The sequence below is a fragment of the Lonchura striata genome, chromosome 12, assembly GCF_046129695.1.
Source record: "Lonchura striata isolate bLonStr1 chromosome 12, bLonStr1.mat, whole genome shotgun sequence".
Taxonomy (NCBI): Eukaryota; Metazoa; Chordata; class Aves; order Passeriformes; family Estrildidae; genus Lonchura; species Lonchura striata.
Window position 1 is genome coordinate 12,456,907 of NC_134614.1, and position 18,941 is coordinate 12,475,847.

Consider the following 18,941-nt stretch of genomic DNA (forward strand, 5'->3'; position numbering starts at 1 on the left):
GAAGCTTAGAGGCATTTCTGGAGCAGAGATGGGCTGGCCATTGGTGTGCTCCAGCACCACAGTGTGACCTGGTAGTTGTGCTATGGAGTGGGATGAAGGAGCTGCTGGCATGGGGGAGGGAAGGCAGCTTAGCTGGAAAGAGAGCAGAAACCGGTAACAGTAGGGCTTGTTTAGTTGTTGCTAGGAGACCCACTGTTTATGTGATGTAGACTTTTACCTTGGAACCTGTAATTAAAACCCAGTAGGGCTTAATCACCCCATAGCTATCTATTGTGTATCTTGGACTGGATGTGTAATCAGCGAGCAGTCAAGTGGCAGACACATATCGTAATCCTGGAAGATTAGTCAAAACTGATGTTAAAAAATCCCATATAAATAAATCTGAGTAGAAACCAGACACTAACTACCCAGAAAGTCCAAAAGCCTTTCAAGGTCTTAAGTTACAGCATTATCTGTTTAGGACATACTGCTCTATTGTGAAACCATGTAAATATTAACTGCTTTGCCTGAGCTTTGGGTTAAAGGGTGATTACTATTCTTGGTCACTATTCTGTATAAATACTTGTTTTGAAAGTTAGTAGATCTTTTTGCATTGATAAGATGGTGCTGGATTGCTGCTGTGGTCTCTACAGCTGAAGAGGAGCAGGTAAGGCATGCCCAGTGGGTGTTGGGCACAATGAGAGTCACCTTGGAGGCCTTTGCCTGTTAACACTCTGGATGTGACTGGAGAATGCAGCCCAGTTACAGAACACTTTTACTTTGCTAGCTAGAGCTCTGTAAGATTTCTGTACAATAATTCTGGTGGCATGAAAGGGAGTTTATACAGCTGTAATTGTCTTTCATCCAGTTTATGCTGCAGGAGTTGGAGAGTAGGCAGAACTTTCCAGGTCACTTGTAACTTCTGTTGACTGAAAAGGGATTTCTGTAACAATTTGCACTTGAAATGGAGGAAAGAACAAAAAAAATGTTGCTCTGTAACATTCTGCTGGGAGTAAGGGTAATTGTCAGACTGAGAGCATCCTGAAACAAAAGAGCTCTGATTTGGGTGAGCTTGAAAAATCTGGAGCCGTTAGCAGTGTAATACAACCTGAGTAACAACTACAAGCTCAAAGGGAGAGAGGTGTGAGAAACTAAGCCCACACCTCAAAATTTCAAGAGTTTAATAAGGGACAAATCAAGCAACAGTAACAGTGCTGATTGTAACAGAGAATATTCAATCTGTGACTCATTAAAGCTAAGGTAACTTGCATATGAATTTGCAGAACTGTCGTGATCACTTCACAAGGCCAAACTGATGCAGAAAGGTGTCCTGCCCCTGCAGACTTTGCTTATGAAAATGTGGTCTTGATACCCAGCAGCCTTAAACTTAGCTAGCTCCATAGTGTGTCTTAAAGCAGAACAGCAGCATGGCCACTGTGCTGATAAATTTTTCTTAAACTGGAGCATGATATGGAAGAGCCAAAGCTGGCTCTTCTTTCCTGTAGCTCTGAATTTGTAGTGTGAAGGGATGATGTCTTGTGTGGTGGTGCAGAGGATTGTCCATGGACTTCCACTGCCCGCTTTGCTGATCGTACACAGGTCTTAATATATCCAGACCAATTCCAAACTCTGTATTTGCTTGTCTTCACTACATAGTAGCATTTTATTTTATTCCCTACCATTTTAAAGGCAAATTATTGATGTGTGTGGGAGACATGTTTCTGTATATAAATGCTGCTTCCTAAATGATGCTTTTATCTGTGCCCTGGAGTGTGTAATGCCTGTTGGGATGCTGGTTTTGTGACCTCCATCACATGCTGTTTGGCCTTTTTCATAAGATACAAATGCCATTACAAAATATAGGTGGTACTTATCCAAATCAAAATACTAGAGGCCTCAAATTGCCACCTCCCCTAAGCTAAGATCGTAAAGCTGAAGGACAAGTGACAACTGGAGAGCACTGAGTCCTGTGACTCTTCTTTCTGTCCTGTCTAATGCTCCCTGTGATGAATGGTGTCTCTACCTGAACAAGTGCCTGCAAGTGGCCTGGGTCATTTTTCTTGTCCTTGATTACCTGCATGAGTGCTGGCACACTGTTTTCTTTAGAATGGCAGGTAATCAGTTGTATGTATTTTGTCTTCTAGATAGTAAAGCCATAGTTGATGGAAACCTGAAGCTGATCCTTGGCCTGATATGGACCCTTATCCTTCACTACTCCATTTCTATGCCAGTGTGGGAGGATGAAGGTGATGATGATGCAAAGAAGCAGACCCCTAAGCAGAGGCTGCTGGGCTGGATCCAGAACAAAATTCCTTATTTGCCAATCACAAACTTCAATCAGAACTGGCAGGATGGCAAAGCACTGGGTGCTCTCGTTGACAGCTGTGCTCCAGGTAAGTCCTTTATTCTGATGGCCAATGTTTTCCTTGCTTGTTATCCTTGTGACTTCTCTTCCTATGGGAGGAGATTTTCACTGGTGAGCTTGAGACTGGAATGAGGCTTTCAAGAAAATCAGAAGAGTCCAAAGAGACCAGCTGTAGGAAGCAGCAAGATTTAAACTTCTTGGCCAAGAGAAATTCTGGCCTGTAGCAGAATGTGTGATTGCGTTATGGGAGGCGCCACATCTAAGCTTTGTATTGGGTGCAAGGGACAAAGGCACAAATGCTGGCTCCTAAATGGAAGAAAGGATTGTTCCCACAGCAAGTGCCAACAACCTTTCAGCTTCAGGGTGCAGTGGGAGACTTCATGTGTTCTCCTGAACTAGGATTGCAAAGGCAGCACAGAGCAGCCAGAAGCTGCACACTAGCTGAAACTTCAGTGTTTAGCAAGCTGAGACTGAGCTGCTTAAGGCAAATAATTTGATGTAGTGTGAAAAAGGCAAAATTTCATCACTTTCTTATAAGAACAGCTTTGCTAGTGGAATTGCTGGTGCTCATCTAATGCAATCTAGGCTGCTGTGGCAAGTGGTTGAAATTTTCTTTACCAAATGTGGTGCAAGAGAACCAGTGAAACGTAAAGGATGGTAGATGTAGCTGTGCTAAATTTAGAGTGGTATCTTGCACAAGTTACCCAGAGAGATGGTAGATGTCCCATCCCAGGAAACATTCAAGGTCAGGTTGCACAGAGCTCTGTTGAAGATGTTACTGCTCGTTGCAGAGGGGAGTCAGTCTAGATGACCTTTAACGATTCCTTTCAGCCTAAAGCATTCTATGATTCTGCACTGATTGTTGCCTTAGAGTTGTTTCAGTAAGCAGCATGTGCTTGTCTTGTTTTGGTTACATCTGCAAAGCTCTGAATGTCTTTCTGCGAAGAAGTGTAATGCAAAAGGACATGGAGTTTATACTTAGTTTCTTCAGCTAGGGAAGCACCTTGGCAGATAACACACAACAACTGAAATGTGCTTGCAGGTTTGTGCCCTGACTGGGAGACCTGGGACCCAAAGAAGCCCGTGGACAATGCCCGGGAAGCCATGCAGCAGGCGGATGACTGGCTGGGTGTACCACAGGTAAGGCCACCAACACATGGGCTGCCTGTGGGGAGTACAGTGACCAACTTTGGTCTTGTGACTAGCTGGAGTTTAAATAGAGGAAAGCAGGTGAAGCTGCTTGGAAGCTTTCAAAAGTTAGCCTTAACTCATGTAGAGTTGCCTGAGAAAGGGTGCACTGTTATGAAACACACTAATAAATTTCAGAGCTCTGGTTGTATTTGTGTAGGTGTCTCTGCTGAAGACTGCTGCTGTTGCAGCATGTAAGGCAGGAGGAAAGGGTCTGTATGGTGGTGCCTGACATGTTAGTCCATGGCATGAGTTTGTTTTGCTGCATTGAATTCTACAGAAGAAAAATGTACTGGCTTAGGAAATCACCTGTGATGATAATGTTCAAACAGAGAGCAATGTATTTACAAACTGGATTCTTTTCATGCTGATAAACTTGGACAGAGTTCCAGAAGTCTCTGAAGCAGGAGAAGAGACTGGTCACAAGTTTAACTTTGCAAGCCTTGCAGTTCAGAGCTGTAAGCATGCAGGATTATGAATTACCAACTTTTTCAACATCAGTTATCCCCATGTCACTTTTCAAGGGGAACTGCTGTTGTCTTACCTTGGTAATTAAACTTGTTGCAGTCTCCTGAGAACCCTTAGTAATCAAGGCACAAAAAGCCCCCAAACCACACTGGGACAATAATGAGCTTCTTGATTTTCTTGCCTGAGATAATAAATGAAATTGTGTGTATCAAAGGGAAAATAAGTGTAAGAAATCCCATTAGCATGTGGGAGTTTTGAAATCTGTGTCATAGTTCTGTTTCTGTGTTGACCTGTGGTAACCAAGCACTGGTACAATATGCTTAATTGCACTGTCTTTCAGGTTATTACCCCTGAAGAAATTATTCACCCTGATGTGGATGAGCACTCTGTGATGACTTACCTGTCCCAGTTCCCCAAAGCCAAGCTGAAACCAGGAGCTCCTTTAAAACCCAAACTGAATCCAAAGAAAGCAAGGGCTTATGGCAGAGGTAAGGACTTGGTGAGCTGAAGCTGCATGGAGCAGTAACTCTTCAGAAAGCTGGGTGGGGTTTCTGCTTATGTTGAACTTCAGACCTACTGTAACTAACTGACTTCAAAGTTTCACTTGTATACTCTTGATGTGGTGCCTGGTTTCAGAAATACATGGATATAGTCCAGAAGGCACTCCTAGTTCTAACATGTAAATTTCCCTGTCTGAACCTGTTCTGCAAGCTGCCAGCCTCCCATCCACAGCTGGAAGAAGTAGCATGATATGGGGCTAAAACAACCTTGGCGTGGAATTCAGAAGAGCAGTGTTGCTGCTGATGGGTGATGATCTAGCAGTGAATGCTTGTGGTGATAAAGCACTCCTTAAAAGAAGAAAAACTTCATCACTTCACTGTCTTTCTGGCAGGCTCTCTGTAGAGAGAGTTTTCAGTTTCCCAGGCTTGATGTGTGTTAGAGTGGGGTAATTCTAAATTACTTACTTGAGTTGATTGATAGTGTTGAACACTTTGCACATGTACAAAGATGGGTTGGTAGCCCTGGAGACATTAAATAGTGCTGAGCCTTGTTAGAAAGGCTGAAGTTTCTGATTGGAAGGACTGAAGGCTGAATTTGTTGATTGTCCATAGATGCTTATGTAACTGTAGATCTATATACGCATTCTTATTTTTAACTGACCTTTTAAATTGATAATTTCATGTAACTGTTGGTGAGGTTCTATTCTAGACTGGTGCATAGTCACAACTGAATAAATAACAGATTTTTTTCCTTCAATGTGGTTGGCATGTTGGAAGACATCTCTTCAGCATTATATTTGGCTCTCCATTCCACCTTTATTTTTTTTTTTTTACATATGTGGGCTTGGTCCTTCAAGATTTTTAGAATGAGTGTGTTTCAGAATTGGATGTACAGGAATGAAATTGAAAGAAACAAAACTTTTTTTTTTTCTGGTTTTCTTACTTGCCTGGGTTTTTTTAAATTTTCCATTTGAAATGGAAATGATTTTCCATTGAAACTTGTGGAATGAAGGGACACGGTCTTTATTTATGCACTTAAGAGCAGTTCCTACAGTCAGGGTGTGTTTAGCACCTATCCAACTTGGGGTTTTATGTCCTTTGTTGGTGCCCTCCACAGCAAACCACAATACACAGACACATTTTCAGGCTCCAGATGTGTAAACAACTGATCAGCCTGCCTCAGTCTGTCAAGTGTGACTTTAGTCATGTTTTTATTCATTCAAAAACTGGAATTACTTTGTAGTCTGCTTTCATGTGTCTCTGGAACCTTTGTAATTAAAATTACATCAGAGTGAGTGGCTGTTATTGAAAGATTGATGTTTTCATTAAGTTAATTGCCAAAACAGAGTCACTATATATACTAATTGATAATTCTGACTGCTAGGATATATCAGAACTGGAAGGTGACTCCAGCAGCAAGGGGCTCAGTCCTTGACTGAGCAGGGTCTTTTGGATAGGTGAGAAACAGGTTTTCATGCTTCCAAAAAAAGATGACTGTCAAGTGCTAAGTGGGTCAATCTTAGCTCTTTTTATTACCCTTTTTAATGTAAGCTCTTCATAACCTCCCAACAAGAATCTTAGCTGTAGCACACCACCCTGAGGACTGTGAGGGTTTGTGCCTGCTGAGGGGACCTACAGAGTTGTGTAGGTCATCAGTGGTGGACTAGGAGTTCTCATTTAACCATCCAAAGCAGGCCACTGATAAGGTAGTAAAATTTAGAAGATGAAGTGTAGGCTAAGAAGGTGTTGTAACTAATGGTGTCCTGGCTGAAATTGTCTTCAGAGGAGGATAATCAATCCTTCTTATGCTTGCAGAAGGTGTGATACTTAACTTGAATACCATATCCTAATGCTTGTGGGATGGGATGGACTAGAGAGACACAGAGCAAATTTTTAGCAATTTCAGCTAGATGATAATCTAGGGCTTAGTTTGAAAGAATGAATATGTCAATTGCTAACACCTTATCAGAATGCTCAGATTTCCTAGCAAAAACATGGTCTTCCTTGCATTACTCTCAAGTTACTGTTTTCTGAAGATAAACAAGTTCAGGAATTCTGTTGTTCACAACCACTTCCTTTATAATCTATCAGACGTTGCACTTTCCACTAATTGTGCTATGGAGCAGTAGTGCCCACGGTTTTATGAATCAGCCAAGGAGTAATTGCCTTGGACGGAAGGGTATGGATGTGTTTGGGCTAGTTTGGAATCAGCAACTTTGGGAAGTTCTTCCACCCACTCAGTCTGACACCACCATGACAGATGTCGTGACCTGGGACTGTGTACGGAGAAATGATGAAACCCTGCTGGTAAATGCGTGCTGTAGCAGGCCCTGTGCTGGAGAATAAGGAAACTGATTAAAAGTTAAGTGGAAACCACACCAAGTAGCAAGATTTTTACTGTTTTAAGAGGTTCCTGCATGCCATTTGTACAGTGTACACTCTGGCCTGGTAGTCTGAGCAGATTTCAAGGAATAGTAAATCTGAGCAGTATCTGTACCTGCTGGATTTTGAAAATGGAGTAAGATGGGGCAGTACAGGTAAAAATTCTGTCTTAAAGTAGGTCTTTTGGCTCTAGAGTAATGCCTTCACCTAAATGCTTCCCAAAATGTCTCTCCTGCCTCTTTAGTTATCTGTCCTGTGGTGCAACACACTTAAACATTTAACTGTGTGAAGCAGAACAGTTCCTAAATAGCAGCTAATGCACATATCCTGCTTGCTGTCAGCATCAGCCCTGCACTTGCCAGCAGTGGGAGTGACCCTCAGTACCTATCAGGGTAACTGGTTTTCACCTGAATCCAGATAGCAGCTGCATTCCTGTTTTGGTCAGAGATTGTAAGATGAGTTGAGTGCCAATGATTCAACCAATTTTTAAAAGTACTTGTATTGTAAGAGAAGGCCTTTTTGTGAGCATCATGCTGTGGGCAGAGGATAAAGACATGATGTGCAGAAGTCTGGGGGAACTGATTCTGATGGCTTGCAAGGGAGAATGGGTTGGACAGCCTTTGGGTAGCCTCCAAACTGTCTTTTGGGTTTTGTAGCAGCAGCTAATGTGCTATTCTGTATTTGTCTCACAGGGATTGAGCCTCATGGGAACATGGTGAAGCAGCCTGCCATCTTCACAGTGGACACCATCAGTGCTGGGCAGGGTGACCTGATGGTCTTCATAGAAGATCCAGAAGGAAACAGAGAGGAGGTATGTATGTTAAGTGTCTGGTATGGAAAAGTCAGATTGGTGTGAATGCTGTAGTTTTTGCGGTAACCTTCATCTTTCACAAGTGAGTTCTTAACAAATAAGTAATCTAAAAAGAAATTGCAAAATACCATTTATCTAAAGTGCAAGAAGCCTCAAGCTTTTATTCATGATTGCCTTGAAAAACAGTCACTACTTGCAACTAAGCAACACAGCTCCAGTGTCCAGTAGTCACAGAGCTTTAGCTTGACTGGCCAAGTACACTCTGACCTGCTTTTAGATAACACAAATCAGTAAATCACTGTCTGCATTTACTCATTCTGCAAGAATGGCTAAAGCAACTATTTAGATGCCATGAATCATTTTGAGTTAAAATGCTGGTTTTAATGTTTATAGAAACTTCTCATCCAAGTGTTCCACTTGATCATGTTGCTGCATTCCAGAAAAATACAGCTGTACATTGGACTTACTGTCTCCTCATTTTTGGCCTGCTTCAATAGAGCAATTAACAGTAAAGGAAAGGGCTGGGTTGAGGAGAAGGTAGCTTACTTCCTCTCTTGTGAAGACAAAACCAACGGGATTTTTTTCCATGTGAGAAGAGGAGGATAGCAAGGATTCCTGCTCTCACAGCAACAAGTGTCTAACATTGCTGACTCTGGAAATAGATTGCAGTATCAGTAAAGAGTTCAGCTGGCGTGCGTAGGCACAGCTTGACGATGGATGTGTTTTCTCTCCTAGGCAAAGATAACGCCATCCAGTGACAAAAACAAGACCTACTCAGTACAGTATGTTCCAAGGGTTACTGGACCTCACAAGGTGGGTTTTGTGTCAACAACCAGTATTCTCTTGATAGACACACTGCTCTTCTGATTGTTAACATGAGCTCCTGAGGGCTCCCTGTTCACTGATGGGTAAGAGCCACCTCAGACATCCTGCAGAAAAGTTAAATTGATGTGGCCTTAGTTCTCCATCTGGCTTTTGGGCTGCTCCCTTTGCAAGGGGGAAAGAGGTGTGTGTTAGGACAAGGTGCGTTTGTGTTTGGGTATCAAGCTGGGCCACTCGGTGCAACTCACAAAGCCAGTTTTGTGGGTTATCACAAGAGATGCAGATGAAAACAACAGGTTGTTTCTATAAGATCTCTCTTTGCTGATGGCACTGTACAATGTAGGGATTTTGCAGAGAAGGACTTCCTCCCTTTGTGCCTGGATGCCCATAGACACAGGTTTATGATGGGCGATCCTGTTGCTTTGACACTTCCTAGAGTGACTGGTCCCCACAGCCAGTCTGAAAAGATAAAATGCAAGTTCTGCTGCCTCTTTATTGCTGGATGGAGATCAACCTTGTATTGGCATATCCTGATTCAAGCTTCCATGCTGGTGTGCCCGATTCTGTAACCAGGAGAACTTTAAGAAGGTGGCCAGCAGTTAGCATGGATGTGATGGAGGCTGTGGGATGGATGGTCCCTTGCCTCTGAGGGAAAGAGTCTTTGTGTTACAAGTGCAGATGCTTGACCCCGTGCTTGGCTTTATGGTAGTGATCTGTGCTCTGCCTCTGCCTGATGGGTCCAAGCTGATGCTGTCTGTCCCTAGGTTTCAGTCCTGTTTGCTGGGCAGCACATCTCGAAGAGTCCATTTGAAGTGAATGTTGACAAAGCCCAGGGAGATGCAAGCAAAGTGACAGCAAAGGGACCAGGACTGGAGGCAGCAGGGAACATTGCCAATAAACCTACCTACTTTGACCTTTACACAGCAGGTAAGCAGGATGAGTGATGATGGAAATCCCCCAGTTTCCCCAAATGTGAGAACCTGAGGCTTGGAAAAATAGCTGTAAAGTGTATGAGGATTTGTAGCCCCATCCAGCTCATAGGTGAAATTATAGCTGGGCTGCTCAGAAGGCTTCAGGTGTGTATGAAATATTTGAAGTACAGAGCTGAGCTGGGGCAAGAGGGTGCTAAGCCTGACCCAGAAATTTGCCGTGAATTTGCTGGATGGCAGTAGTCAAGTTCCTGGCTAGTTTCTTTCCCATGTCTAACTCATTTTAAACAGGACTGTCACATGTTGAGCGTGAATGTGAAGGATAAACTGTGAGCCAACTGTAAACGTGCAGTGTGTTCTATATTTAGCTCTACAGAAAGAACCTGCTGCAGTGCTACTTTGAGTTCATACTTCAATGATGAACTGGTTTTAGCCTCTATTGTAATTATTAGAAGGTTACTATCTTCATTAGGGCATCTCCATCACATTATTTGTTACCTACTATTAGGCCAATGCTATAGCCTAAAGGAATGAGTCAATAAGATGCTACAAATGTTAATTCATTTAGAACAATGTGAAACTACTTAGGGCAGTTACTTGTAGCATTTAAACACCAAAATATGCTGAGTGGCATATTTGAAATTACCTTCTGCCTGAGGGAGTTTAGGAATAAAATTAAATGTGGCTATAGTGAGGCAAGTATTATGTTCAGCCTCTAATTGGGAGAAGGAGTGGTCTGAGTCATGTAAAGACATGTTTGGCCTCTGAAACTGTATAGAAAACTGTTTTTGTTGTAAGAGTGAATTAAGATGTGAGAGGAGCAGGTGTATGAACAAAAGTGAATACATATAGTCCAGCAGAGTGGATCCTTGTCAGACCAGCATTCATTTGTCAAATCTCTTAATCTAAACCACTTCAGAGCCTGGGAGATTGAACTGACTGGTAAAGCTGTGGTCTGATCTGTGATAGAGGTGCTACAGGGTGGTATCCATAGGATAACCAGGCTGTATGTATATTCAGTACTATGTTGTGAAACCCTGTGGCTGGAGCAGCAGAGCCTGGTCAGTTTGACTTCATGGAATGCCATCATGCTGTCTTGCCCACTCCCTGCTCAAATGTTTGCTGTTAGCAAAAGTTGAATGCAGACGCTGTGCCTAGAACTGGCAGCAGTGGATGTCTGGCTGAACCCAGACAGCTTGTAATAGTCTGAAACAGGGTGCCTGTTGCTGGTGGGGAAGCCAAGGCTTAGCTGGGCTTGTTTCCTTTGCAGGTGCTGGTGTGGGAGATGTGATTGTGGAAGTGGAGGATCCTCAGGGAAGAAGCCTTGCTGAAGTTGTAGTGGAAGACAAAGGCAACCAAGTCTACCGTTGCACCTATAAACCTGTTCAAGCTGGTCCTCACATTGTCAAAGTGACTTTTGCTGGAGAGGCAATTCCCAAAACTCCTTGCACTGTTCTCATTGGAGAGGGTATGTTTTTAAAAAATGTATATAAATGTAAGATGGACACTTTTCTCTTTGGATGTGATCACAGAATATGCTTGGATCATGCCTTTTATATTCCCTGTACCTTTCAACATCTTGGTCCTGTTTCAGTGGGTCACCTGAGTACTCTCAGGGTAAACCAGTGCTCTCTAACAGTAATATGGCTTTTGTTGCTAGTTTCCTTTCTGCCTAGACTTACAAATGTTAAGCTGCCCCTTGAATTTTTTTGAGTAATTTATGCAGCTATGCAGTGTCTTGCTGTTTTCCACCCTTGTTCCTCAAATGACTATATTTACTGTTTTCCTCCTTAACGGACACCTAATTTGCTTTCTGTTCCATCCTTACGTGCTCCTATGCTTTTAGATCTCTGCTCATCTCTCCTGAGCTACCCTCCATTTGTGGAATTTTGGACTTCACTGCTAATGGCTTCATAGTTGGTAAGAGGTGTGCAGGATGCTCCGTCATGTTTGCTCTTTGTAAGCTTCTAGCCTGCAGCTTGTCCCAGCCAAAAGGATTTTTGGTTTGGTTGGGGTTGGGGAGGAAAGTTGAAAACAAACTGAAGCTTTGTGTGACCCAGACAGTGAAACTGGCTTAACCACAAGCTGCCTGACGCAGTTGTGTAAGTGCTCTGCAAGCTGTTCCCACTCCATGTCAGCCATGCTCCTGTGTGTTCCCACTGAGCTTTCAGAGCTGGCAGATGACACACAGTCCCCACTCACACCATCAGGTGTAGGACACAGGGTGATGTTGGCTGCTGCAGGGGTGAGGGGAAAACCTGTAAGCTGCTGTATAATGAGTGAAAACCTAACAAGCTGCTTGGCAGACTTGTGCTCCTGCACGGCGTGCTTGGGGAAAATGCGTGTTCGGTTTACAGTGCTGGGAAGCTGTGGCTGTTTGTAAGTCTCTTCAAACCTCTCAGGTCTTTGGCGCTGAAAACCTCATGACAGCTGGGACTGTGTAATGAAAACTATTCCTAAGTGCACAAAATTTCTGTAGCCACTCTGGAGGCTCAGAAAAGTGCTTGGAGTAAAGAGGTCATGATAAGCCTAAACCTTCCTGGCCCACCCTGCTTCAATCTGCAGAGGCTCGGTGACTTTGGTTCTGTGAAAGTGTGAACTGTGACAATTGGGGTGGGGGGTTTGACATGACATCTTTTAATGAAGCACAGGCAAAACTCAGCTTTGCTAATAGCAGTTATCCCAGTCATGTGCTTCTGAAAGACCAGAAGAATAATACTGTTCACTGGGGCTTATCTGCAAAAGAGACCCTTCACCCTACACTGCGGTGGGCCTCAATGTGAAAGGCGTCAGGAAGGTTGTGTCTGTGGCAAATATCTCTATGTGATAGCTGTGTAAAAGTCTTGTACTGATAACTGGCATTGAATTGGAAAGCAGAAGGTCTTCAGTGTTTGCAATCATTCTAAAAAATGGTCTTGGAGGGGGTCAGTGTTGCCTGGCGGCAGTACTACTGCCTAAAAGCCAGGGGGCATAGACAGCAGCCAGGTGGATTCATGTCTGTCTGTCTTAATGCTATAACCTTGTGCTGAAAGCTAAGCTGTGGTTGCCCTGAGTCAACGTTAAACTGAAGGTTGTCCCAGGCTGGCTAGGCTACCTGTATGTTGAGATCAGAGACAGTAGTAATGCCTGAAGTTGCCTTGCAGCCTGCAACCCCAACGCGTGTCGTGCCACTGGTCGAGGCCTGCAGCCCAAGGGCGTCCGTATCAGGGAGACAGCCGACTTCAAGGTTGATACAAGAGCAGCAGGGAGCGGAGATCTTGGAGTGACTATCAAGGGACCAAGTGAGTGCTGGGGTGAATCTGTACTGTGCATGTGTTTTGGAGAAGGCGGGGAGCAGAGCCTGGGAAAAAGAACAGAAAGGAGATGGAACTGATGGGATCCATATAAAAAGCCAGATTTCAGAATGGTTTTTTGGTACTTTGTGTCTGTTAGGGAGGTTTTGATCTGCAGGGCTGGATAAGATTATATCTAGTTTTAGTTCTTTCCATTTTAATGCATCAGTTAGCAAAACTGAGAAAATCCATGCATCTGCCTGCTGTGGCCTCCAAGCTTTATGAGTATACATTGCATATTCATCCAATCTGTGGAAGCAAGTCACACGCCAGGGTCTCTGGCATGAGGAAAATCCTGCTCTCATAAAGCTGGGAATTACTCAGAGCAGTATTCCTGGTGGCACTAGCTGCTTGGGCACACAAGCAGAGGAGGAAAGGAACCCATAGGCTGACAGAGACCATCTCTAAGGATCGATTCCCAGATCCCTTGGTCCCGAGCCCTGAATGTGGCCCTCTGCCTGGGAGGATGGGAGCACAGGGACTGCTGGCTCATGCGGCCGCCAGCAGCAGTCCCTGTGTGGTACTCTGAGCCCACCACCTCCCCCCGCCTGGGGCGGCATTCAAAGGTGCATTGTATTGCCTTCACCTCCTCCACACACACAGAGCTCTGACTGTGTGGCTTCATGAGGCTGGGGGGAAAAAAAACCAACAGACATATCAATGTAAATTTTAGCGTATTAAGCTTTTCTTCATCTTGAAGAAAATGAAAAGTAGGCATTCCCTGCATACTTGTGGTTACAAAGTCTGACAAATGTTAAGCTTTTTTGTTTTAACATATGACATGCATCATACTGCAGACTAAGAAAATAAAACACAAGGGAACTTATTAAGTCTGGTAACTTAAAATGCTTTCTGCTGTATTTCTTCTGGAAGTGTTTGCTGTCTTTGTCCTAGAGGGCAGCTAGAACTAACTTCCCTTATAACCTGACCTTTTTTTTTTCTGGTGGAAGAAATTTATTCTTGCAAGCTAAAATAAATACTAGAAAACATGAACTTGTCTGAGTAATTGAAAGCAGGATGGAAACTGTTAAGTTCAATGCTGAATTGATTTTTCAACAGAGGGCTTGGAGGAGTTGGTGAAACAAAAAGGCTTTATGGATGGTATATATGCATTTGAATATTACCCAGCCACACCAGGGAAGTACGTTGTCACAATCACATGGGGTGGGCAAAACATCCCAAAAAGGTGAGTCAAAAGTAGCTGTTTGGGCATTTTTGTGTCCTTCAGTGGGTTGTATAGTTGGTGGGCTTTTAAAGCAACACTGACCTTTGAAGAAGCAGTGGGAAGACAAGTTAGTGGCAAATTGTTGTAACATTTTATTTTTAACAGCCTGTTTTTGGGCTGCAGCGGCTTGACAAAGCTCTGAAAGGTGATTTGCATCAGTCTTTCTAATGCAAAATCATTAATAAAAAACCTAATAAAACATGGTGGATCATGCACCTTGGACTTTGCTGTAAGATTTTGAAGGGATCTATTATTTCAGTGTCCATAGCTATAGCAAGCAGAGCAAGTATTTGACAGTCAGGATTTGTGGTGGAAGATGGTGATGGGTTGGATGACCTCTGCCAGAAAGACACTGCTGGGCACTGTGCCACCACATGATAGCATCTGTTAATTTGGAAAATTCAATGTAAAACCTCATTTAATTGCTTGGGGGAAAAGAGAGATGCTGTATATGTCCCCATTTCTAATACCATGCTTTGTTTTTCTCTGGTAGCCCCTTTGAAGTTCAGGTGGGTCATGAAGCAGGTCCTCAGAAAGTGCGAGCCTGGGGGCCAGGACTGCACGAGGGAGTTGTGGGCAAGTCGGCTGACTTTGTGGTGGAGTCCATTGGCACAGAAGTTGGTTCTCTTGGTATGTATGTTACTTGACTTAGTTTCCCTGAAATATTTGTATCTTGCAATGCTAGCAGCGAACTCATGGGAAACAATAGGTTTCCAACAGTAAAAAAACCAAGTCTCTAAGATGTTGTGGTCTAAACACAAACATCAATCAAAGGCAAGTCCTTGTGGTTTTGTGGGAGGAGATCCAGGAGGGAATGATAGATGATGGATTATCTCCTGTATTGCTGAAGAAGGGTGACTGAGAGATCAGGCATATTTATGGCTAACAAAAAGCTATTTGTGGAAGTGGTGTTAAATTAGCAGCCACCACAAACCTAACATGAGGAACCTACTTGTTCCTTTTTCAGGCTTTGCAATAGAAGGCCCTTCTCAGGCTAAAATTGAGTGTGATGACAAGAATGATGGCTCATGTGATGTGAAGTATTGGCCCAAAGAGCCTGGTGAATATGCTGTGCACATCATGTGTGATGATGAGGACATAAAAGACAGCCCTTACATGGCCTTCATTCGACCGGCTTCAGGAGACTTCAATGCGGATAAGGTGAGGCACAGGAGTTCACCCGTGGCACAGCATGTCTTGGATGTAACTACAGTAGAGATGTCTCTAAAGGATCCTGGTGGCAGACTCTTAAAGTGCCTCTGCTTAAAGCTCTGAATTTTCCAAGTTATTACCCAGCCAGATATTCCCCAGCTTTTTCGAATAATACTGTTGTGGTTTTGATTTAATATAATGAAAATTTGCTGAGGTAGCATTGCATGCTTCATGGGGCTTGTGGAGGGGGCAGGTCTTCATACATAAATCACTTTGGTTTGTTTCTCTTTCTGAACTGCAAACTAATATTCCTGAGGTGCTCTTTTAGGTGAAGGCTTATGGCCCGGGCTTGGAGAGGACTGGCTGTATAGTGAACAATCCTGCTGAGTTCACAGTTGAAACCAAGGATGCTGGGAAAGCACCTCTGAAGATGTATGCACAGGTAAAAACCCAAAGGCAGCTGTGTGAAACTGCAGCAAAAGGACTTTAATAGTGTTTAGAAAAATGCCTTAAGTATTTCTACTCACTTATATACCACTTAATTCTGGGCATGTGTAATTCAGTCAAAGCTCTGTGCTTTGATCTGTGTAATGTAGTCAGGCAACAACTGAAGACAAAGTGACTGCTCTGAAGTATATGAAGTACATGGCTTTGCTTCCTTACTTGGAAGCAAAGCAAGGTGTAATTTCCTTGAGTTGTCATTTGGAAGCACTGAAGTGTCTCTGAGCCTGTAAATTTTCTATGTGTTGTAGGATGGTGTATGAATGAGGAGGTGTTAGATGAAGAAGACTTGCAGGAGTGTAAATTGTATGTTTTTTTCAGTATTTCTAAGCTGCAGTTCAGGAAAAAAAACAAAACAAACCTTGACACATTTTGGAACAGTCTTGAGCTGTTCAAACTGTGCAAACATTTTTGAAGTACCTGAACCTTCTGTTTGTATTACTGCTTTTTAGGATGGAGAAGGAAACCCTATTGATATCCAGATGAAGAGCAAGCCTGATGGTGTGTTTGCCTGCTCCTATGTGCCAGTTAAACCAATCAAACATACAATTTCTGTTGTCTGGGGTGGAGCAAATGTGCCCAATAGCCCATTTAGGGTAAGTACAGAGACAAATAGTACTTAGTTCTAGCCAAATAGGACACTGGTGCTCACAACTACTTGTTAGTACAACGAGGATGATAAAACCCTTCTGTGAACTCCAAGGAGGTGTGCCCTTCTGCTTAATTATTTTTAAATCTATCCACTTGCATGAATATTTCTGTTTTTACAACTTACATGGTGATCTTCTATCAGCCCAGCTGCAGCCTGGGTAATTTGGGGCTGTTCATTTGCATCTGTTATCCTGTGGCTCCTCTCCAAGCAATGCTCTGACTTGTCTGTGGTCTCAAGTGTGACCAAGATGTGTGGTTCTGACCCCTGTAAATTTGTGTAGGTCCTTATAGGTCAAGGGAGTCATCCTCAGAAAGTCAAAGTGTTTGGACCTGGCGTGGAGAGAACTGGCCTGAAGGCAAGTGAGCCGACCCACTTCACTGTGGACTGCACGGATGCAGGAGAAGGTAAAAGCAGGCTGGGCTGTTCTGTGGTATCAGAATCATAGGTCATGCAAGGAGGGGATAATGTACTGTTCCATGCTGGTTTTCCTTATTAGTGGAAAAACCTTGGAGACAGAACATTGCAGTGAATTGTGATCTGATCTGTTACATTAGTTAACATGGTGACTCGGCTAGAAATGGGAATGGTCTGGCTGTTTGGCTGGCAATATCTGTGCTGTCCAGCAGCAAAACCTCCACTTTTCCTAGGTGATGTCAGTGTGGGAATCAAGTGTGATGCTCGTGTGGTCAGCAGTGAGGAAGAGGACATAGATTTTGACATCATCCACAATGCTAATGATACATTCACAGTGAAGTACTCACCACCTGCTGCCGGGCGCTACACTATTAAAGTGCTTTTTGCAGGAGAGGTTTGTAATCTTCCTTTTGCAGCCTGATGTTTTGAGAATCTGTTTATCTGCTCTTTGATCACCATGCATTAGCCAGTTCACAGCTGGCTCTTTCCACATCAGCTTACATGCACTTTGTTTGCTCACTGTTCCTATAACAATGTAAAAAATGGGAACTTCTTTGGTAATACTTGCATGTATGCAAGTGAGAGGAGTTGGGGACGCTGAAGTTTGTGTAATGTGTTGGACTGGCATAATGGATGTGGTCTCCATGGTGGAGGCATGGGGCAAGGCTGCCTTCTATAGGTAAAATACCTAAGTGACTTTTCAAGAAAAATAGGGGAAAAAGGTTTTCCTTAAAAATAAAAAACAGAGAGACAAACTTCCAGCTGCCAACTTTGCCCTATACTTTGAATTACACTAATCAGTAAGGTAATTTTAAGTGAGGTGACATTTTACTCAAGATGCTGGAATTAGAGCAGAATTATCTTAAAACTATTATCTGTTTAATTTTGGCTAGTGTAGATTGATATGGTTATTTTTGGTGTTTCTGTTGCAGGAAATTCCTGCCAGCCCATTCAGAGTTAAGGTGGACCCCTCACACGATGCCAGCAAAGTGAAAGCTGAAGGACCTGGGCTGAACAAAACTGGTGAGAGCTGGGTTCATGTAGTGTGACCAGTACTGGATCATGAGGAGCTGTAGCACAATGGTCACAGCCTGGATGCAGCAGCAGGGTGGGGTGTCAGGCAGGTGCAAACAATGTCTTTCCCTTGGTATTTTGCTTGGCTGGGCTTTATTGGTACTAAACGCTTCTTGAGAGTTTCTCCATGTGAGCTGTGTGTAAATTGGAATTAACATTTTTCTTCAGGTGTGGAAAATGGCAAACCAACACACTTCACTGTGTTCACCAAGGGAGCTGGAAAAGCACCACTGGATGTGCAGTTCAGCAGCTCAGTGCCAGGAGAGGCAGTGATGGATCTGGATATCATTGACAACTATGACTATTCCCACACTATTAGGTACACGCCCATACAGCAGGTAGGTCTGACTCCTGTAGTGGTACAAGAGTGAGCAACTCGTGTTGCTGTAGTGCAATGACCTCCTTCCCTAGTACCTGTACATAGAGGAAAAAGCAGAAAAAACTTGCCAGGGTATCTTGTTCCCCATGATCCCTATGCCTGCAGAACAGTGGGAGTTGGAAAGCAGTAATGCAGTTTTTCTGGTGTAGTTTATTGATAGCTTGCCACTTATCTTTTCTATGGCAAGGAAAGATATTGACACAGTAGCACACAGCTCACATCTTCATTCCATACCTTATCAGTTGAGGAAGAGAAGTGGCAAACCTTCCCAGACTCCACAATGGAGCTGACTGCTGCCCCAGCTGCTGCAGTCCTGCAGAGCTGAGGTTGTGGTGTGCTGCCTGTCATCAGGCTGCTGCTGTCAAAGGAGCTGGAGTGCAAACCAGAGCAGGGACAAAAAGAAGGGTTTGGATGACGGTGCACTAGTTTCCTGTAGGCAAGTGATGAAGTTGGTGCCTTTGCAGCAGCACCATTAAAAAGCTGAAAGTGGAAGCTCCTAATAACTAGAAATATTTTTCCTTACACTGTACTTGTATGTTTGTAAAGGGCCACTAAACACCAGAATGCACAAATCTTATATTTCTGAGGATGTAGGTGCCCTGGTGCCAAGACGAAAGTATTTTGCTACTCTTGTTCTCCTGAACAGCCACATGTACTACTCAGTCATCTGCCCCAGCTTCCTTGAGTGGAGCTATGTAAAAGTGAACTGATAAGGAAGACTGCAGTATTATTTAACTGATAATGCTGGTTCAGAATTCTTGGAAGCAC

At 43.5% G+C, this 18,941-nt stretch overlaps 1 protein-coding gene across 1 annotated transcript in view; it reads left to right on the forward strand.

Annotated features, from left to right (window-relative positions):
- FLNB (filamin B) overlaps window positions 1–18,941 on the forward strand; it is an 88,257-nt gene that overhangs the window by 39,034 nt on the left and 30,282 nt on the right. The window contains exons 5-21 of the mRNA XM_021532436.1: window positions 2,124–2,372; window positions 3,387–3,484; window positions 4,341–4,488; window positions 7,575–7,693; window positions 8,429–8,506; window positions 9,280–9,442; window positions 10,715–10,912; window positions 12,588–12,725; window positions 13,836–13,962; window positions 14,495–14,631; window positions 14,969–15,162; window positions 15,482–15,595; window positions 16,107–16,250; window positions 16,587–16,710; window positions 16,954–17,114; window positions 17,653–17,743; window positions 17,963–18,132. Of these exons, the coding sequence (XP_021388111.1) occupies window positions 2,124–2,372; window positions 3,387–3,484; window positions 4,341–4,488; window positions 7,575–7,693; window positions 8,429–8,506; window positions 9,280–9,442; window positions 10,715–10,912; window positions 12,588–12,725; window positions 13,836–13,962; window positions 14,495–14,631; window positions 14,969–15,162; window positions 15,482–15,595; window positions 16,107–16,250; window positions 16,587–16,710; window positions 16,954–17,114; window positions 17,653–17,743; window positions 17,963–18,132 (2,453 nt within the window). The remainder of the gene's footprint in view (window positions 1–2,123; window positions 2,373–3,386; window positions 3,485–4,340; window positions 4,489–7,574; window positions 7,694–8,428; window positions 8,507–9,279; window positions 9,443–10,714; window positions 10,913–12,587; window positions 12,726–13,835; window positions 13,963–14,494; window positions 14,632–14,968; window positions 15,163–15,481; window positions 15,596–16,106; window positions 16,251–16,586; window positions 16,711–16,953; window positions 17,115–17,652; window positions 17,744–17,962; window positions 18,133–18,941) is intronic.